The sequence below is a fragment of the Porites lutea genome, chromosome 1 (genome assembly GCF_958299795.1).
Source record: "Porites lutea chromosome 1, jaPorLute2.1, whole genome shotgun sequence".
In the NCBI taxonomy this organism is placed as follows: domain Eukaryota; kingdom Metazoa; phylum Cnidaria; class Anthozoa; order Scleractinia; family Poritidae; genus Porites; species Porites lutea.
In genome coordinates, this window is record NC_133201.1 from 24,316,298 (window position 1) to 24,338,996 (window position 22,699).

The window sequence follows — 22,699 nt, forward strand, 5'->3', positions numbered from 1 at the left end:
CGTTCTTTTCCCTCTAGCGTTTTGACATTTGACTTTATTATAATGGTGGGCAGAAAGAGGAAAAGTATTGTCTAAAGCAACAAAAATAAACAAAGTATTACAAAGACACGAATGCAGTAAAGCTTATCGCTACTTTCTGCTCTGCCTTGTTGGTTTAAGCCAGCAGTAATAAATGGACCAGCAAAAAAGTTGCTCACTCAAATTGGCGCCAAAAAAGGCGCGGCAAAGACGCGCGCATGTTTTTCAATTTAATTTATTTCTTTGCGCCACTTTCCATATTTTATATTCTGCATAATTATGTCATTCCGCAAGCCATGCCACATGCCATTCCGCAAACTCATTTCGCCTTTTACCCTCAGCGAAATTAACCTGGTATTGACCGAATCAGTGAACCGGAATTTTAACAATTGTCGGACAATGAAAGCGTACAGGAGATAGAACGTGCATAGTTACGAAAATAGACTTTGGCATTATCGCAATCCTGCCAAACCGGTTAAACCACTAAAAAGGAGCACTTGACCTTATCTACAATGACGATAACGCAATGCGTTGATGGGTGGACCAAAGAATTATCTCCTGGGCCTAGTTATTCGAAGACCGATTAGCGCTTATCCCAGGGTTAAATTTAACCTGGTTTTCTGTTTCTTTTGTTCAAAGGCATTTTCTCGGATAGTTTTCTCTGTTATTTTTAAGAGCATCCAATCAACAACTTGTTGACAAAAGGAATTAAACTAAATGTACTTTTTAAGCTTTCATATCTGAATTTAAATTTTGCACTAACCCTGGGTTATCTTAATCCAACTTCAAACAAACCGGTCCTGGATAAACAAATAATAGCTCTTCTAGACTAAGTTGAAAACTAAGAAAAACAAACAACGAGTACGTAAAAAAAAAAACAACGGCAGCAATAGAAAAAAAAAACAACAACAACAACAAACAAGCCAAAAAAATACATTAAAAAGGAAAGAAAGAAATATCTCTCAAGAACGGGACTCAGAAGAATTATCCACATACCTTTCACAGTTCCTGCCAGTATAACCAGGTTGACATGAGGTACACGTTGGTCTGCCGTCCGTGTCTAGCTTGCAAATTCGGCTGAACCTGTTAAACAGTTACATCAGCACCATTGATCAGAATCAGGTCACACTCTCCAATTAAGAGTAAATAAGGTGAGACAAGAGTGGTTTACATTGTGTGAGTTTCCATAATGGCTTCATAGCGTAGCTTGATGATATGTTCGATGCAATAGCCAACATCTTCGGAACCCAAGGCTTAGAAAAAACAGGACATCTGAGGCCGGAATCTTAATAGGCAACGTTTAGTTTTTGCTTTGGTTTTATCCTTGGGTTAATTTTTTCCTTTGATTTAAAATCATTTTCATAAATTACCGTATTAAAAAGGATTGCAAAGATAAAATTGAAGCTGGACAAGAAAGAGCTCCCATGGGCCTCTCATGGGTGGGCAGGAATTAACCGGAACTCTGAGGTCCTTACTGATTGGATGGGGTCATCAGAGGACACGGACACGGTTCACAGTCTTTAGACGTTCCTTTGGTGGCGTCGCCATAGTAACCAACAGCACACTTCTCGCATTTGACACCTGCGGTATTGCGATCACAAGCCTGGAATTCGCAACCAAGGAAACAGTAATAAATACATAATTATCAAAAAGAATGTAGATAATCAATATTATTACATATAAAACAAGCGAGTGCAAGGTCTTTATAAACACAATAAAGACATTTCTACAAGTGCGATTTTAAGAATAAAATTTTAAAAAATTCAAATGACCATACTGTCGTCTGGGTGAAAAAACGGTCGCTCAAAAAAAGGCATTAAACAGTACCTAGGAGGTCTGAAATGTATTCAGAACACAAAGAAAAACAAGAAAAGGCTAAAGTTGAGCTTCAGGGCGATATTCAATGCACATTTTATTAATTTAGTGAGCAAAGAATATTTCTCATACAACGTCTTATAATTTATGTTTACTTCAGATGGAGGCTACGCCTGTAAAAAAATATATGCTCCTTCACTTATTTCATTCAACAGGCGATAGCCAACTAGAAACTGGATTATTTCACTGAGTAGGGGCGTCATAGAGTTAGATCCATTTTTTGTTAATGTTTCAAAATGGCTTGTGAGAAATACAATACCTTTGAACATTCATTTAAAAAGACCAGCAAAACAATAATATTTGATTTTTCTCCACGTCGATTAGGATGAGTTTACAGGTTTTGGTGAGGTTTCAACATTATTTCTTTTTTTGCCTGCGTCGCAGACGCTCTAAACGTTTTTAATGCGATTTGCGGATTGTGAACAAAGAGAGCAAATATAAATACTCACCAAGCACTGGCCATTTTTAGGGTGACATTCCTTTGAATGCCCATAACAGGAACACAGTAGGCAAGGAGAGAAGTCTGGACCCTGGTACAAGCGCGTATATCCAGGCGCACATTGCTGCAGAATGAACACACTCGTGATTAGGTCAATACACTGTCGTGGTAGACTCAATGTGACTTTTTCTTTACAGGTTTTTGTCATTGTGGACGTTAGGCTAGAGACTACACAACTATGGAAAAAGTGTTTCAAAAATATCTTGTATTCAGACAGAAGAGTTTCAAACCTTCCGCCAGTTCTACCAAGAGATAGTTGAGTTCTCAAGGAATACATTTCTTCGTCTTGTGAATCAGACACTCAAAAAGAAAATGTCCATCAGATTTACAAAATACAATCTAAACTGGTAAACAAACACTATCGATAGTTGGTAGAGGAGATTGTTTATAAAAGTTGACAAACACCAAAATCAAAACAAAGGTGCCTCCATTTATGTTGGGAACTGTCTGACCCTGCATAATCCTTCCTCTTTGTTCAGAAATTGCGACTCCATAAATTTAAATTGTCTCTTTTTTCTGTTGGTTCAGTCACTTGATAAAGATAGGAATGTCGTTGAAAGTTGTGCAAGGTCAAGACAAAAATGGCTAACTAGAAAAAAAGAAATAATGATAACAATAAATAAATAAAAATGAATGAATCCATAAATAGATAAAAATGCCAAAGTAGGCTAAAGGGCTTCTTATCCATTGAACTGCACTTTATTAACACTAACCAAACCAAAAAAGGGCTTTTCACTAAAGAAGTTAATATGGCATGAAATGAGAGATAGGTGATATATAAGTGTGGCGAACGAATGAAAGCCGATGTGTAATTGACCTTTTTTTACATTATGATAGACACACCTGACAAGATGTACCAGTGTATTCCGGAGGACATACGCACTCCTCGATGTTTTTGGCTTTTCCGTATCTCGCTCCTTACTTCACTGCAGTTTCCAGCTTAACGTCATATAGGCTATACAGAATATATCAGGGAAGGGGAACGTATAGCTTTAGATATTGACGGGGCATGCGCAGATGGCAAATTCAAAGCACGGTAAATGAAATTTGGAGATTCTTGAGACCAAAATGTTAACTTAGCACTTAGAGTTTCTCCGTTGCTCACTGAATAGAGAGATTTGGGTGGCCATGGGTTCGAATCTTGCCGGGGCTCTAGAATTTTTATCTCCCTTGCTCGTGGCACGGTGACAATAATTAAGGAATCAATTTTTTCACTCCATTAAGGAAGATGGCAGACCAGAAAAATGTTTTTCTACTTGGAACAACCTATTGAAAAAGAGATCTTGAACGTTTTAATAAAAATTCCATTAAAAAAAAAACCGGCCCCAACTCCAAATAACGGAACTAATAAATACTAGAAATAATACGCTTTTTAGCAAAAAGGTGCAAAATTGAGATCTTCCATCCAAAATTGATAGACACGGTGAAAAAGAGTGGTCCTTATTAGAATTTGAACAAGCGTCCAACCAATCTTGAAAATTTTATTGTTCGTTACTTCCAAAAATTGGATGCCGGCCGTCCTTGTATGCCACTATGCAAATTTGATTCCGTAAGGCACTGGTGATTTTTTTTTAAGAAAAATAATACCATTATTAAATATACAGTATATAATTACACCCCAATAAGTCGAAGAGTTTACGGTGAAGGAATTGCGACTATTTCTGGGTTTGATTTGAGCTCCAAAACGCCTGTTGTACGATTAGAGGGTGCCTTTCAAGGAACTCAGAGTACAAATCCTTCAGTTTCCCGTGCGGGCGCGCGTAGTGATTTGTTGGAAACGAAAACACCTAATGCGACTCAAGATCATGCAACTGGCGGCGATAAGACGCCAAGAGTCAATTACACCCAAGGGAAAAGAGTTCTAAAAGAGGAAGTCAGTTATCGGCACGGAATGTCAAGTGTACAATGGCTCAGCTTAAAGTGAAAAGGCTTCTGGCTGAACAAGAGATAAAGGAAAGTGAAATTTCGTTACGATTACAAGAAGAAAACACGCGTTTGTCAGCCGAGAAGGAACGTTTGAACATTCGAAGCGAATTAATGTTAGCCAGGATTGACGCAGAACAGGCTGAGATTGAAGCCAAACTGGGAGAGCAGGTTGATTTCGACTCTGTTTTTTTCTTCCGAAGGATCAGATAGAGGTCACGAGAACGTGAGGAAATATTTGGAAGGATTGTCACTTTCCGCCGTTCCTGGTCAACCGGATGTTGAGAAATGCGTTTTACCGGAAACCAAACCGCACGCTTTACCGGAAGTGAAAGCTGACATACCGGAAGCGAAGAATGTTACTGGAAATAGCACTGACGAAACAACGGTTAAATTTCAAAGGATTATGGAGCAACAGCAGATGTCTATCGATAAAGTTGTTCTTGGACTTGAGAAGTTAGACATGCCAAAGCGGGAATTCTTGTACTTTGATGGCGATCCTTCAAGGTACCCCAGACTTATTAAGAATTTTGAGCTAAACGTGGAATCTTCGATTACAGATGACAATGTAAGGCTATCTTATCTAATCCAGTATTGCACTGGCAAAGCTAAGGAGGCAATTGAAAACTGTGTAATTCTGCCAGGGCCTGAAGGATACAAAGCTGCTCGTGAAATTCGTAGAAAGAATTTTGGACAACGTCATGTCATCATCCGATCGTTCATCGATAAAGTTGTCAAAGGACCACAGCTAAAATCTTCTGATAGAGAGAAACTCTTACAGCTCGCAAGGGACATGCGAATCTGTTTGTTGAATTCTGCGGAATTAAGCTATCAAGCCGATATAAACTCTTTGGACACTCTGAAGACGATCGTTATGCGTCTTCCTGTGCACATGCAGGCAAAATGGGCGGATGAGTCGGGGAAGATTTTGGAAATGGGATCTGAGCCAACCTTCTCTCATTTGGCAGACTTTCTCGAAAAAAGGGCTCTGATAGCAAACACTGAGTTCGGGAAGTTAGTTGGATTCAAGCTTGGAGAGTCAAGAGTCACAAAACAACCAAGAAAAGCAGCTGATGGTGATGGTACTGTGCTTGCTTTGACTCAAGTTGAGAAGGATGTTAGTAATCAAGCCAATACAGCCAACAGCAAACGCTAAAATCAGAGGTCAGCAAGGGATGGTCAAGTCAAATGCAAGTTTTGCGATGGAAGACATGAATTGGAGAAGTGTTTTAAGTTCCGGGACAAACGATATATTCAAAGGAAGGACCTTGTTAGGAAACAAAATCTGTGTGAAAATTGTTTGAAGCCTAATCACATCGCTAGACGATGCAGGAGTCTTGATGCTTGCTTGCTGAGTGGCTGTAGAGAAAGGCACCATTCCTTGCTGCACCCACCTAATTCATTGAGCGCTCCCATAGCTTCAAATGAGACTTCAAGAACGCGAGGTGATTCTGAAGATCCTGTTACCGGGCCAACAGCGACTCGTGAAGATCTGGCTGAAGCAAGTCCACACCACATCGAGGCCGGGGCGGATTATGCGACAAATGCCGGAAAAAACAGAATTAGTTTGAGGATTGTGCCCGTCCGAGTCTCTGCTAAAGGTGGACGAGAAGTGGAGACATATGCTTTCATTGATGATGGTTCTGACACCACCTTGTGTCTACGACGCCTTCTGGATGAGTTAGGAGTAAGAGGTTCTCCAACGTCATTTTCTTTAACTACGATTAATGCCGAGAGAACCAAACGGTGTGGAGAAGAAGTTAGTCTTACTGTGAGAACATTGTCGTCAGATGAATGCATACGACTAGATCGTGTGTGGACTGTTGACAAGTTACCTGTCTCAAAGAAAAGCATAGCCAGCACCGAAGATATCCGCGATTGGCCGCATCTGCAGGGTATAAGTATACCTAAGCTCGATAAACAGGTATCCATCTTAATCGGCAATGATGTTCCCGAGGCGCACTGGGTCTTTGAAGAGCGCCGTGGTCGCCGTAAACAGCCTTGCGCTGCACGGATATTACTTGGTTGGACACTTATCGGACCAGTTGGCGGTTCAAGCAACCCTGAAGCGACCGTCAGTTTCTTAAGTGGAGGCCAAGAAACGCTGTCAGCACAAATTTAGCGAATGTACAACGCGGAGTTCGGCGAATCGTCTGCGTCATCTAAAGAAATGATGTCGATTGAAGATAGAAGAGCCCTGGCAATAATGGAACGAACCGTTCAGATGGTCGATGGCCATTATCAGCTCTCCCTTCCTTGGAAGTATGATAATCCGTGCCTACCGAATAACAGACCTATGGCCGAAAAAAGACTAAATCTTCTGAAAAGACATTTGGAAAGGAACAAAGTTCTCCAAGAGAAGTACAAGGATGCTGTTGAAGATTACATTGCACAAGGTCACGCGAGGAAAGTATCTCTACATCAAGTGCCCCGTTCTGTCTGGTGTCTTCCCCACCATCCTGTGATACACCCGCAGAAACCTGAGAAGACCAGAGTTGTGTTCGATTGCGCCGCTAAATTTCGCAATACGTCACTCAACGAACAGCTGCTTCAAGGGCCAGATTTAACCAATAATCTCGTCGGAGTACTACTTCGTTTTCGTCAAGAGAAAATAGGTCTTACGGTCGACATAGAGAAGATGTTCCATCAAGTGAGAGTGTCTCCTCAAGACACTTGCGCTCTGTCATTTTTGTGGTGGCCTGGTGGCGATCTTTCTAAAGAAGCAGAAGACCATGAGATGCTTGTTCACCTCTTTGGAGCTAAATCATCTCCTACCTGTGCAAGTTTTGCATTAAAGAAAACCGCAGAAGACAACAAGACGGACTTCGATGTGGAAACCATCGATACGGTTAATAGGAACTTCTACGTTGATGACTGTGGTAAATAGGTCGCAACAACTGAAGAGGCGGTACGATTAGTTGAGCAGCTGCCAGAATTGTTGAGTAGGGGAGGCTTCCGCTTAACAAAGTGGATCAGTAATCGTCGAGAAATCTTGTCCTCAGTCGCTAAGGAAGACCTAGCACCGTCAGTGAAGAACCTTAACCTAGACTTAGAAGATTTACCGTTAGATCGCGCCCTTGGCATGCAGTGGGACACGGACGAAGACACCTTTGGGTTTAGGACCATTCCGAATATTACAGCCAACACAAGGAGAGAGATTCTTTCTGTCACCTCATCTCTATATGATCCTCTTGGCCTAGCTGCTCCAGTTATACTTCCAGCTAAGCGACTGCTTCAGAAGTTATGTAAAGACGAGCTTGGTTGGGATGACATAGTCCAAGAAGACGACCTTCTGCAGTGGCAAGACTGGACAAGGGGCATCATTGGTCTTACCGAAGTAGCCATACCACGTTGTGTGAAACCAAGAGATTTTGGCGAGCTCAGTTCCGTCCAGCTGCATCATTTCTCGGATGCCTCGGAAGAGGGATATGGGGCTGTCTCATACATGCGCTTAACTGGTGCGCTTGGTAATATCGCCTGTAGCATCTTACTGGGAAAGGCAAGAGTTGCTCCACTGAAGACTGTGACAGTACCACGACTGGAGTTAACGGCTGCCACAGTCGCTGTAAAGCTTCACAAGCAGATCAAGGAAGAACTCACTTTGCCTATACATGAAGTGACGTTTTGGACTGACTCTACTATTGTCTTGCAGTATATCAACAACAGTCACACAAGATTCCAGACATTCGTCTCCAACCGGCTGGCAACGATCCACGATATCTCTACCCCGTCTCAGTGGCGTCATGTTAGCTCTGATCTGAACCCAGCAGATTACGCGTCTCGTGGGTTTAATTCTCATGAACGTACCAAACTGAAGATTTGGCTCGAGGGACCAAGATTTTTGTTGAAGGACGAAAGCCAGTGGCCAAATCAGCCAACCCAGCTTCCTGAGATTGATGAAAATGACCAGAACGCCAAAAGATCGAAGAAAGTCCAGGCGCATGCTGTTATGCAAGATCAAGGGTTTGACTCGTTGGTTTATCACTACTCTTCAGGGTATGGTTTGAAAAAGGCTCTAGCTTGGCTGAGCCGCTTCAAGAATTACTTGCTGTATCGCACAGGGAAGATTGCAAAAGAAGACGTCAAAAGAGGAGAATTATCCGTCCGCGAAATCCAAAACGCTGAAGTGGAGGTCATTAAGTACATGCAAAGGCTGTTCTTTCCGAGGGAGTTGAATGCACTGATGACTGAAGCTCAGCAACGCCGTAGTATCTCTAGAGTGTCGGGGAAACGCCTAAGTGACGGTTCGTACGTCAGCCCACTGCGCAAACTCAATCCAATAGCTGATAATGGGTTAATCAGAGTTGGTGGTCGTCTTAATAATGCAGAGGCTATCGATTGTTTCATGAAGCATCCAATAGTTCTACCAACCAAGTATCACGTAACTGACATGATTATTCGCCATTATCATCAGATAGGCCATGTAGGATCAAGTCAAGTTCTTGCTGCAATTAGAAGGAAATTTTGGATTTTGAAAGGTGGTTCAGCGGTCAGACGAGTGGTCAGCAAGTGCATCAAGTGTAGAAGATGGAACTCAAAGCCGGAAGCACAGATTATGGCTCCGCTACCTATGGCTCGCGTCACGCCAGGAGATTCACCGTTCACCGCAGTTGGAATTGACTGCTTCGGACCAATGCCAGTCAAGTTGAAGAGAAGTCGAGTTAAACGATATGGGTGCATTTTCACCTGCCTAACAATGCGAGCAGTGCATATTGAGGTCTCTCAAGATTTGACGACTGACTCGTTTCTGGTGGCGTTTTCAAGATTTGTCAGTAGGCGCGGTGCAACAACAGAAGTTTACAGCGATAATGGTACCAACTTTAAAGGAGCAGAATGTGAGTTGAAGAAAGCTCTTAAAATGTGGAATCAATCACGCATCACAGAGACTTTACGCAAGCGCAGTATTCAATGGTACTTCAACCCCCCACAAGCAAGTCACCAAGGAGGGGTCTGGGAGAGAATGATTCGCTCTGTTCGCAAGATACTGCGCCCTCTTCTGGGAAACCAAATAGTCAATGACGAGACCCTTCTCACTGTTATGGCCGAGGTAGAGAAAATCTTGAACGACCGCCCACTCACAAGATTAAGCGAAGATCCAAATGACTTGGAACCATTAACACCGAATCATCTTTTGTTGTCTCACCGTAATGCATGTGTTGCCCCTGGTGACTTCTCCACTGCGTCCACAGACAAGTACAAAAAATGCTGGAGACAAGCACAATACCTGAGTAACATCTTTTGGAGAAGATGGGTAGATGAATACTTGTTATCTCTTCAAGAAAGGCAGAAGTGGATTCGCCCGCGCCGGAATGTAGCTGTTGGAGATTTGGTTCTCATAGCTGATGAGCACAGTCCGGGTGGACAGTGGCCAATGGGTGTTGTTGAAGAAGTTACACCAGATCGCTATGGTGCAGTGCGACAAGCTACAGTTAGAACCGCCAGAGCAACTTTGAAGCGAGATATTAGAAAGATATGCTTGCTGCTGGAAGCTGCCGATAATTAATCCCAGCTGTTGACACAATGTAACTTGTAAGGACAGAGAGACCTCTTCGAGGTTTTGGACAAAAAGGAGCCAGTTGCTGGAAAGGAAGTCCCTGATTGCAGTGATCACTTAGCTCATAAATACGTTGCGAACTGTGTAAAGCAATTAAGATGTTAATTGTAGATAAGGTTTTTGAATATTCTAAATAAGTTTCGTTTACTAGTTTCGCTTAGTTTTCTTAAGAAAGGCAAGGCTTGAATGCCCGTCTGCCTTTCGAGGCCGGTGTGTTAAAACGAAACTTCTAGAACTTAGGGTTTTCTTTGTTTTTTTTGTTCGCGTCTACTTGCAATTAGTTGTAATTGTTTATAGTTTTCTTTTGTTATATTGTTTACTTTCTTTTTGGTGTCAAGATCGTTGCGTAATGTTACGTAATCTGTCAAGTTTTTTGGTATAAACTTAGTCTTGTCGGTCAGTGTTTTTTACAATTTTTATCAGTCAAGAACAGCTCATTCCTTTTAACGTTAAGTCAAGAAACCGTTAAGGTAAATTTTAGTCATACGCCATTTGTACGCTTTTCCGTTTTCTTTGATGTATTTGTTATTTTGCACTGATTTCTACATTTTTCGTAATTTCGTATTCTTTGTATTTTTGGTTGTACAGTACCGTAGGAGTGTGATTTATAAAATAAAGCGGTTGGACACTAATACGCGTGACTTCGGTTACAAGCAGTTTCCGAAAACTTGCGTGCATTTTCTCATGTATTTTTTACACCCAGATTTGACACATGTAGTTTGCATTGTGACAAATTTCCACACCAAAAACATGTGTGTAATGCTGTGAAATGGTTAATTACAAGAAATAGATAACCAAACTCAAGCATATATGTGGTCTCAGACTAACACAACGCTATATATTAACATAAACTGTTTCTGTCCCTGCTTTTTTTTTCCGACTAAAAAGTACTTATGTTTACGCTAGGTAGAGTTGGGAAACTGACCAAGTCAATTGAAATGTCCATACCACACACTGATTTTTATGATTTCATAGTTCTTTAAATAATGGAACTGAGGTGGAAGGTGTCAAGTAACTATGACCTGCCTGAAAGAAGCATCCTTTTCAGTTTTGATAAAGATATAATTTCCATTAATAGTTCTTTCATATTCAGTACCCAATGTAAGAAAAAGACCCTTAAACTTTTCCTAATCTCTAATGTGTTTTTCAGTGACAGGACATGTATTCTTGATTAGCAAACCAACATTGACAGGACTTAAAGCCACAACATTGAAACAGTCAAATACAGTGTACCTCCGAAGGGAAAGTCCATAAAAGAGAAATAGTCCGTGGCCTATCCTTTGATCAGGTGGTCCTTCTCCCCTTTTGTTTGGGAGTCTTTTTTCCCCTTTCCCCCCGAAAAGTTCCTGATCGCAGGTTATCCATGGCCGAAAGCTTATGTTTATCGCTTCATTTTCTCACATTGTCCAGTGCCAATAACCCACACTCCTTGCCAACATCCTCATACGTTGAGCTAAATGAAATTTAAAAGTTCTTTCACTGATGAAGGTGTGCTTTTTGCACAAAACCGATCTAAACAATGTAAGAACCTTGCTGCCAATTTCTGTTGCTAAAGACCGATTTTCAGCAGAATTCATGTAATCATTTACTGTTTCATGCACTTTGACCAATGGCGCTGTCATTTTTATAAAAAATATATATTTTTATGTTTTGATTGCTCACCATTTTTAAGCCCCCTCACTATCACTAAAATGGCACGATATGACTTGCTGTTGGCCTGGCGTGGCTGAGCTATTTTTCACATACTCATATCTTGTGCATGAGCAAAAGACTGAATGCAAAAGAATGCACCAGAAGAAAAATTTAACCAAGCCAGCCCATTTTATAGCGCGGAAGTTCCAATGGAAGCCCAAGCAATAACAAAATTATTTCTTGTATAGTTTGTCGTACCTAGTTTGGAAGTGACTTGTTGAAAACAAACAAAGATTTGGCTCCTCAAAGTTGCTTAAATTTTACAGACGTTTGTATGCTGGTGGGCACAAACTCCCCCCCCCCCCCCCACACACCCCCACCATACAAATGTCTGTAAATTGTCACAACTTTGTAGAGCCATATCTTCCCTGGCTCAAGCAGGGGAGTGGCATGCTTTACACAAATACGCACGTGCTTATTTGAGAAATTTGTCGGACTTTTTAAAAACTTTTCTGTAAAATTTAAAAGCCATTGACCTTGTACTGTGTAGAATTATTCCTGTCTGTCTCGCTGTTACTCCTCATTGTTTTTACAAAAACAAAACAACACCTTGAGTAGTGGAACGTGATAAATTCTAAACATTCTTGTAGTGTTTGCCTTCAGGTGATCCCACGATAACGGCATTGCATATTCATGAAAAACAGACGGGGACTGGGGAAATTGATACAAACACTATTGTCACCACAAAAAATCTACCCTGACTGATTAACATTGCTTTATAGGTTTATCTGAAAGTTTTCCCATTGAAAAACAAGTCATTTTTTCAGTTTTTTCTCTGTTCATAAACGTCGAAAAAATTATCAAGGAAATATACTCCTAGTGAACATATGTAGTATTGCTTTCAATGAAAAACATTAAAGATATTCGGAACAACTGAAAACAAATAAATGTTGACTATAATTAAACGTTCCTTTTCCGTGCTCGTGATCAAAATAAGGGAAAAACTCAAAGTCAGCAAAGGACTAAACATGCAGAAAATTTACACACACTCGCACATGCCGCAATTTTTCCAACCGATGCTTTTAAACTCCAAATTTCTGCACAAAAAAGTACGCTTTAAGTGGTCACTTGTCTTCAGCGACAAGCAAAAAAAAATTAAAGTGACAATAGAGCTGCATGTGTAATCTATTATTCCCAACATAATAATGTTTTGCTAAATTTATGTTCAGCATTTGAACGAAACATCTTATTTGAATTTCACCTCAGTTGTTCAGCGCTTTGGAAGTTTATTTGGTGCAGTCATTTGGCTTTTAGACAACTTTCATCCTTGGCGATCTTACAAATACATATATTCATGTTGATAACATCATCACTAGGTTTGCATAACAAAAGGAAGGGCGCCTCACCTTGTGCTTGTAAACATTCTAGTACCAGCTCAAAGAAAAACATATTAATGGACCGATCACTATTTATGTAGAGGGGGATGAAAAAAACATGTTGGAAAGATCAAAATTTCTGTAAGGCCCCCCTGCAGACCAGGTAAATAGCAAGTGACCCCTCCTTCTTTATTTAACACTTACGTGATGACTCCCCCCCCCCACCACATATCTCCTCTTTTATGCTCTCCAAAGCAATCATTAAAATGCATATACTGTAACGTGCTGATCATAAGATGATTAGTTACTTTACATAACAATGAAACTAACCTACTCTATTACAAAAATCTGTGTATTGCGTGGACCAGTGTCCAGTTGTTACCTGGGTTGTTTGAGGCAAGATGTCTTCTAAACTTCTTTATCATAAAGTTTAGCCCCCTCTCTACCCAATCGGAAATAGCCTAGACCCCCCTTCTTCCCCCCCCGCCCCCTCTACATAAATAATGACCGATCCCTGAAAGCCTTTTTTAACATCACGTTCTGATGTGAACAAGCCCGTAAACTGTTTAAATATGTATTAAAGGAAAGCAAAAACGTTATTTTGTAGGAAGATTTTGAGACCATATGGACCTGTGTGCGTATTTGCCAAAATGGTCCACATGTCTCTCTATTAAGACGTATCACGTGGTATCACTTTCATATTTGGTAATTTTACTAATATTAAGGCACTTTTTCCAGTAGCATTGACAGATTTTCCCCTACTTGTCCATGTCAAAAGTCGAAAAAACTGTGAAAATGTCCATAAAACTATAAAAGAGCTTTAGTAGCATTGGGTTTCGCCAATAGTCGAGTTCGCTTTGTTCCATTTCTCTACCTGTTCGATACATACCATGGTAGATGTTACTTCATACAAACCATTTTTAAAAACAATTATTTCCTTAATCCCACTATAAAAGAATATTACACTGAATTTCTTGTTCTTTAACGCTTGCCCCTCCGAAGGTGCAAGTGTTGGACTTTGCCAATTGGCAGCGAGCCCAGTGAGCTAATGTAGGAGCGAACTTGAACGTACAAGTAGCGAAACCAATGCAGTACGAGTTACGCCAACGATAAAGTTACACTCTAAAACCTGTATTTTTCAATTAAGGAGAGGCTGCTTAATTTAATGACGCCTTATTTCTTATTTTAAGAAAACTGAACTTATTTTAAGGGGGTTGTTTTGGATTTAAGTTTCTTCCATCTTAATTTAGGAGCACGTCGTTCTTAAATCACATCGTTCTTAAATCAAAATTTTAAAACAAGAAATGGATTCTCATTTCAAGATAAACGCAAGTTCTTATTTTTATAAAAAATTTTGAATCAAATTTAAAATTGTGACTTCACAGTAGCCGAAATGACCAAAATTGTACACTTTTGGAACTTAGTTTAGTGGTTAAGAAGTCTTACTGCGATTTAGGATTAAAATCCTCATCACAGCAGTATTTCAATATGATCACACCTCGTCGTTTCACTGTGTGTCATAAACCACTCGCTCATCGTACTCATTGTTGGTCTTTTCCTCGCCTGCAACAACAATGGCAAGTTTTCCTCCAGCCACTAGTACCCTGCAAAGAGCGTCAAACGATTGTACTATTCTTTCGAAGCGACCATTTTATCGATTCGACGACTCTTCGGCCATATTTTTTGGTTGTTGTTGGCTGCGATTCAGGAGAACATGTCACGTGGTACGCCTTTGAACCAATCAGAGAGTACGAATCCGTTGCTTTTCAAATATTCAGGTGCGCAGTCGACATGAGCGCTCGAGGACTTGACCGGTGTGATTTCTAATGGCAAAAAAAAAACCTTTTGGCTTTGGTGCATGCGAAATCTTCTCTTCACTCATGTGGCCTGTATTTTTTCCAAGAAACGGACTGGAGAACGACAGTAAATTGAAATCATTTATGTGAGAAAAAGGTGAGGCCTAGGAAAGTGTCGCTTGAATGAGAATTGTTTCTCACAGGATGATCCTGATTGATCTTTGTTTCCTTTCACAGCTTCTTAATAAGCTTAAGTTATGTCTTTTAAATTAACATGCGTACTGTTTTATACATTTACTACTTATCATGGAATAAGCAAAGGGCGATATTTTGCTTTGAGCAGTGAGGCTGTGAGTTTGAGAGGTTGCGAGGCTGTAAAGTTGTGACACGAGGTAGCGAGGCCTCGAGATTGTGAGGCTGTATGGCTGCGAGGCTGTGATATTGTGAGGTTGTCAGGCTGTAAGGATGCCAGACGTAGTCAATCGATAAACCGATAATCGATAGTAATCGATATCAGTCATCTCTAAATATCGATTTCCGATATCAATCAATAGAAATCGATAAAGAATAAAAGTTGTCACTTTGATTAATATCGATTAGAAACCAATAGTGATTTTTTTATCGATATATTTTAAACTGTTATCAATTACTGTCAATTTCTATCGATTGTTCTCGATTTTGTTAATTGATAATAATCGGTAAATTATTTTTTCTGTGACTTCGATTTCTATCGATTTCAGGTATCAATTGATAATAATCGGTGGATTTAATCGATTAATATCGATCATATTGATTGATCTCTGATATTGATTTTTATTGATTAACTACATATGGAAGGACGTGAGGTTGTGAGGCTGTGGGGTTGCGAGGCTGTAAGAATGTGAGGTTGTGAGGCTGGAAGCTGTGAGGCTGTGAAGTTGTGAGGCTGAGAGGTTTTCAGGCTGTGAGACTGACAGGCTGTGAGTTTGCATTGTGAGGCTGTGATGTGTGAAGCTGTGAGGTTGGGAGGTTGTCAGGCTGTGAGACTATGAGACTGTGAGACTGTGATATGAGACTATGAGACTATGATATGATACTATTGAGGCTATGAGGCTTTGAATCTTTAGGGGGGGTTGCGCTTTCTCTTATTCCATCTTTTACGTTCCCCTCCTTTAAGAACTCTCAAATAACCCTTTATAACCTAGCATGGTCAGCAATTGGAAGGGATTTGACTTCACAGAGGGAGAAAGGGGTGGAGGTTAAAGGAAAGATGTTTATGAGCAGGGAAAGGACTAGTGTAAAATAACCATCACATAGTTGGTTACCAAGACAACAAGGAGGATCTGGAGCAAGCTTCTACATCACCAAGGGCCATTACAGTATGTAAGCTTGATGAAAGTTGTTGAGACTTGGTAAGGGTGTCAGGCCTGACAAAAAACCCATCTTTCATGTAAAGGTGTATTGTAAATCATGCCTGGTATGATCCCTTAAACAATGTTGTTAAGACAAAGAAACATACTTAATTAAATCTTCATGTGAATTGATTAACATCAAACTAAAAAGTCAAAATAATGTTTAAAAAGTTAAATAATAAACTAAAAGCAGTTTTTTAGATGATTTTTTTTATGTAAATAGGCCTTTTGCATTAGTTGATCACGTGATCAACTTTCGGTAAACACGAAAACAGTTCCCTTTTGAAAACTTTTGTTTGCACGAGCTGAAAGAGCATATTAAAATTAGGTAACCTGTAAATCTTCAGCCGTATATCTCAAAAGTAGCGTTGCAATGGCCGCCAAAAATTAGAAGAATTTGTATGCGAAAAACTCTTTTTGCCACCCAGCTTTTTTCGTGTTTACTGACAGTTGACCACGTGATCAACTAATGTAAAAGGCCTATTTGTTTTAACCTGTTAAAACAAACACTCGTGAGTGGAATAGAATTAATTGAGACATCAAGGTCTCTACTTGCATAACTCACCACTAAGAAAGGCTTATTATATTATGACAAATGACTACTATTTAAAAAAGATATAGAAAAATGTTGTCATTTGATTTTGTATATTATTTTACCCATTTTCAATCCTCAAAAGCGAATACATTTTTAACAAGCTTTCTGTTACATCTGGACATTTGAACATTGCTGATGAAGATAACCAGCCTGTATTAGCTGTGAGTTGTACACAATAGAAGACCTTTTATCAACAAATTCCATGTATTAAATATAAATTTGCATCTCTGCACAAAATATGTGAACTGACTAAAAGTTCTTTCGAATTGAGTGTATGTGTGAGTTTAAAGTTTATTTCAAGGTTCAAACTGGGCAAGGTCAGGTCCTAGTTCTTAAGATTAGAAGAGGGTCTTAGACTTTAAGTTGTAGATTCTAGAGAGGATCATATGTCTTAGTTGTTCTTGATATTTGGGGGAGTGATCTTAGATCTTACTTTTTGAGACTGGGAGGTTTCCCAGGTTTGGCCAGTTGTTCAAGAGTAGGTTGTTACTAACCTGGAGATAATGTGGAACTTAGTTTCTGTTTCTCTTTTTCAAACGTTTTCCATTGTAAAATTTACCCAGTCATTTCCGAGCATCCAAACATATCCTTAATATAGTTTTAAAAAGATGTAAAAGAGGAATTAATGTCCCATGAACGTTCAGATTTGAATTTCAAAGTTCTCTCTAACTGCTTTACCCTGCTTTGAACAACCTGCTCATCTATTGAAGACTTCAAGGGAGAGGAAAACAGTCACAGCCTTGTGTGATGCACATCGTTTGACAAAGCAAAAAATAATAGAACTTTATGTTTATCAGTTAGGTGAAATTTGAGTTCAAAATTTAGCAAAAACTATTTTTTTTTTTTTTTTTTTTTTATTCAAGACATTTATTACTATAATTACAAAGAACTACTTAAAAAGAAGATAATTACAAAGTTCTAAACAACCGCAATAACAGACATACTTACAATTATCTACATTTCACAATTATATACATTACAGCCACAAAACAGCCGCGCAATTGCCGAATGAGGCTTATTTTACAAAGAATTAATTAATACTTAATTATGTAGATAAAGAGAGATTAACACTTAATATTTACAGTACGCTCTGAAATAAAAAACAAAAACATAACCACACATACAAAAAAAAATATACAAAAATACAAAAATACAAAAAAAAGTGTCTAATAAAAGATTACATTTTTAATTACATACTCACGAACTTAATTAAAGGGGAGAAATGTCTTTTGGCCATTTTTCATAAAAGGTTTCTAATTTATTATTCTTAGTGGAAATATATTTTTCAACTTGGTATTTAATTCTTACTTTAAATTTGAAACCTTCGATGTTTGGAAGTACCTGTTTCTTTCTGCAATCCCATAAATACAATTTACCAATTAATATCAGATAATTTAACAAGGGGCATTTTGACATCGTTATTCCAATTATAACCTCTCGCAAACACAACCCGTGAAATTCCTTTGTTATTGTTAAATAATACTGTTCAACATTTTTCAACAACATATTTGAGTGCTGACAGTAAAATAGAAAGTGACATAATGTTTCCTGTTCAGTCTTGCAAAAAGTACATTTGTCCTGCTGGAGATATCCAATTTTAAAAAGTTTTGCATTAGTGTAAAGTATTGAATTTAAAACTTTATATTGAAAGGATTTGACGTAAGGCTCCTGTGTTGTCAGGTGGGGAAGGTTGTAAGCAATTTTTAAGTCTTCGTCAGATAAGCCAAAATCATGTTTTAAATTCTTTGCATTACTAGGTAATTGTGCTTTATTTGATATTATTAAAGAGTAGTAGTCTTTCGTTTTCTTTTCCGCTATGTCAAAAATCTCATTCCCCTTTGTAAAATAAGTATTTTCTGTAAAGGTAGTATACTCTATTGTTTTCAGAATAGAAGGAATTGCATGCCTGAGACCTGTCCATGTAAGAAAATTAGCTTTCTCAATTATGTTATTGATTGCATTAAAGGATTCTATATTGTCGAGATTGAACAAGAGATCTTTAATAGTACATATCCCCGAGTCATAATAAGATTTATAAAAGACTGGTTTTCCGTCTATTCTTATATCTTTGTTATTCCAAATTATACAGAGCCGTTCTTTGTTAGCTAAAAAGAGATTTCGAAATTCTAACCAACATTCTAAGAGTTCTCTGTAGAAAACCGAGTTGATTGAAAGATCGTTCATTGCATAATTGCATTTAAAAAGTAAAAGACCACCAACACTACGTAGGAGATGAAACAAGTAAAATTTCCACGTACTTTCATTATCGCTGAAAACACGTTTTAGCCAAGCTAGTCGTACAGCTTTGACCAAGCTTTCAATATCTGTCATTTTTATGCCACCGTCTTCATAACTGTTTATTGAAGAGAGCCTCGTTACTTTATCCTTTCCATTCCATAAAAAGGAGAAAATTATACTATTCACTTGTTTGATGATTTTACCTGGAGGTGAAAGAACCGAAGATATAAAAACTAGTTTGGGAATAAGTAATGATTTGATTATAGTTACTCTACCATAAATGGACAGTCCTCTAGATGACCATATATTTGTCAGCTTCTTTATGCTGTCAACCTTCTCTTGAAAGTTTTTTTCGTAAAGTAATGATTGGTCATATGTAAAAAAGGTTCCTAAAGCTTTTATGGGTTCACTGGGCCATTTAATACCAAAAGGTTTTTCATCTTTTCTTTTAAGCGAACCAATCCACATTCCTTCTGTTTTAGAGCTATTTATCTCCAACCCACTGAAGTTCTTAAATACTTCTAGTTCTTGAAATAACGTTTTTGCAGAGCTTTCATCAGACAGGATTGCTGTGGTATCGTCTGCGTATTGCAATAGCTTGGCTTCGTAATTTTCTATTTCAATTCCTTTGATATCAGCATTTTGACGAATGGAGATTGCCAAGCTTTCAACAGCTAAGATAAAGAGGTAAGGGGACAAAGGATCACCCTGCCTCACACCACGTTCTAAAGTAAAATAGTCTGATGCCATTCCATTATTTATTACACAGCTTTGAATATTTGTATAAAACATTTTGACCCAATTTATAAAATTGGGGCCAAAATTAAAAGCCTCAAGGCAACTGAAAAGATAATGCCATTCTAAAGAGTCGAAAGCCTTTTTAAAGTCAATGAAAATCAAGATACCTGGAATATTCTTACTGTCTGTAAATTCCATTATATCGAAAATTGATCGGATAGTCTCACCAATATAGCGATCTTCAACATAACCTGTTTGATTATGATGAATGATATTCGGTAGAACTTTCTTTAATCTTAACGCAATCACTTTTGAGATGATTTTTGCATCCACGTTAATAAGAGAGATTGGCCTCCAATTTTCAATGAGAGTTCGATCTTTATGTTGCTTTTCTATAAGAGTTATGATTGCTTTTCTTTGAGAGCTTGACATTTCACCGTGGTCAAAACACTCTCTCACACACTCCATAAATGGATCACTAATTAATTCCCAGCAACTTTTGTAAAATTCTATTGGTATTCCATCATTACCAGGAGATTTGTTATTCTCAAAACTGTTAAGGATGGCTGTAATTTCTTCAACAAATATTTCTCCCTCACAAGATTGTTTTTGTTCTTCTGATAATCTTGGTATATTCAAATTATTTAAAAATTCGTTTCCATTTTCCCTATCCTCATCTGTTACGTTTGATTTGTACAAGCTATGGTAAAAGCGTTTTTGTTCGTTTAGTATCCCAAAAGGATCAGATGTAATGGAACCACTTATTAGCAGTTTTCTTATATGTTTTTTGACGTGATTACGCTTTTCTAAATTTAGAAAATATTTTGTGCTTCTCTCGCCATGCTCGTGCCATCGTGCCCTTGCGCGAATAATTACACCCCTTGTTTTTTCCTCATAGTAACTTTCTAGAATTTCTTTTGCTTCATTTAGAGTATTTAGGTTAGAGTCGGAAGGGTCCTGTTCGAATTTTTTAGTCGCTTCCTCGTATACTTGTTGTAAGTTTTTTTCCATAGCAGATCGTTCTTTGGCTTTCTTTTTCGAGAACAAAATAGCATGCTTCCGAATATTATACTTAAGCCAATCCCAGATGCACCTTTTGTCTGATAAATTATCACTTCCTGTTGTTTTCCAAAGTGGAATATTTTGTTTTAATTCTTCCAGATAATTCGGATCTTCGAGAAGAGAGACGTTCATTTTCCAGAAGCCGGGCCCCTTTGAGTTTTGATTGGAGTCGGTTAGATTCAACTCAATTGCTGCATGATCAGTTTTTATAGCGGGAATGATATCGGTTGTATTTACAAAATCCTGTAAGTTGTTTGATATCAGCCAGTAATCTAAACGACAGAAAATTGGTGGAGATTTTTGGCTCCACGTGTAACTTCTAGATTGCGGATTTTTAATTCTCCAGACGTCGACAAGGTCCAATTCATTTTGTAAACATTCAATATTATCAATAACCATTTTTCTAGGAACCATAACGCCACCTTTCTTATCCAGCTTAGGGTCAAGAGGACAGTTAAAATCCCCTCCAATGATTATATTTTCTTCACAATCTAAGTCTTCCGTCTGTAGCACTCTATGTAGGTTTTTATAAAATTTGCCGCTGACTTTATCTTTGTTTGGCGCATAAATATTAGCTAAAATGTACACCTTATCCTGAATGCCTGCCTTCAAAATAATAAATCTTCCCTGGGGATCAACAATGGATTTTTGGATTACACAATTAAAATTATTCCTAATCAATATCGCAACCCCACATGAATTTGGACTACCATGTGAGAAAAATGCTTTACCACCCCATTCATTTGCCCATTGTTTTTCTGAATCCTCTTTTGAATGCGTTTCTTGCAGGAATATTACGTCAGCTTTTCTTTTTCGGCACCAGGTGAACATAGTTCTTCTTTTATGAAAATTACTTATGCCCCTTACATTCAAAGAAACTAATTTAAATAAATCTGCCGTTTCAATTGTGTTTTATAAAAATGCATATATTGTTTGGGATTAGTACTTTCCAATGTTTAACGAAGCATTCAAAAAGAGTGAAACAAAAGACATTTTCTCCTCCAACTGAGAAAATAATAAAACAAAACAGAACACATAGTAAATTTACATATAAACTGATATTAAACAAAATTCTTAACATCTAGTGGACGTAGATTCACTGTTCAGTTTGAAACCGATCATGGAATTAATACATTAATAATTTTTTGCCATTTTACAATGATAGGGAAGGTCTTTAGTTTCTTTTCCTCTGTATATTTGGCCATTGATTATCAATTTATCAAAATTAAAGAAGGCTTTTTGCTTATCCTGCTTGGCCTTTTTAAGCACTGGATAAAGTTTTCTATGAATTTCTTCAATTTCTTTCGGGAAATCATCTGAGAAACCGATGTTGGTTCCTTTTAAGTTCTTATAGAAGGAGCGAACATATTCTTTGTCCTGATAATGACTGAAACGAGCAATAATTGGTTTGGGATAGGACGGAGCTCTTAGACTAGAATTATTAGTGGAGATTCGGTGAACTCGCTCAAAGCGGATATCGTTGACTTTATCCGCCGGAATTTTCAAATTAGCGACGAAGACACTTCTTACCAGCTCTTCAGTATTTTCATCCTCTTCTTCCTCGACATTGAAAATTCTTACATTCTCACGTCTTGTATAGGCTTCCAACTTGATGTTTCTTCGTCTTAGCGCTCCAATGTCCTCGAACAAGAAGTCAATGTCTTCATTGTTTTCTTTTACTTGTGCAGAAGTTTCTTTCTGACTATCTTGTAGACTTTCAATTTCTTCCTCGGCAGATTGCAAAGATTGTTTTAAATTCTTTACTTCATCTCTCAGCTTGCGTATTTCATCTTTTAGTAGTGCAATTTCACCACACGCTGTTAAAACTTGATCTAGTTTAGTGTTCATTTCCTCGAGGCGTGCTGACATTACTCCACCGACCCCCACATGTTCATCATCTTCATCCGTTTGCGAGCCATTTTCTCTCAGCCTTTTGCTCGGATTCTTGTCCGCTTTGTCCTTCCCCATTTCTGGTTATATCTATTTGTAGGTTTCCATGACA

General features: G+C 38.4%; 2 protein-coding genes across 2 annotated transcripts in view; one reads left to right on the forward strand and one right to left on the reverse strand.

The window, feature by feature from the left end:
- Window positions 1-3,294, reverse strand: part of LOC140946874 (basement membrane-specific heparan sulfate proteoglycan core protein-like) — an 11,263-nt gene extending 7,969 nt beyond the window's left edge. The window contains exons 1-4 of the mRNA XM_073395980.1: window positions 3,236-3,294; window positions 2,343-2,456; window positions 1,494-1,621; window positions 1,015-1,101 (exon numbers count right to left, since the gene is read on the reverse strand). Of these exons, the coding sequence (XP_073252081.1) occupies window positions 1,015-1,101; window positions 1,494-1,510 (104 nt within the window). The 5' untranslated portion in view covers window positions 1,511-1,621; window positions 2,343-2,456; window positions 3,236-3,294. The remainder of the gene's footprint in view (window positions 1-1,014; window positions 1,102-1,493; window positions 1,622-2,342; window positions 2,457-3,235) is intronic.
- The window catches only part of LOC140926712 (uncharacterized), a 737,711-nt gene that overhangs the window by 143,904 nt on the left and 571,108 nt on the right, over window positions 1-22,699 (forward strand). The gene's annotated exons all lie outside the window — the stretch shown is intronic.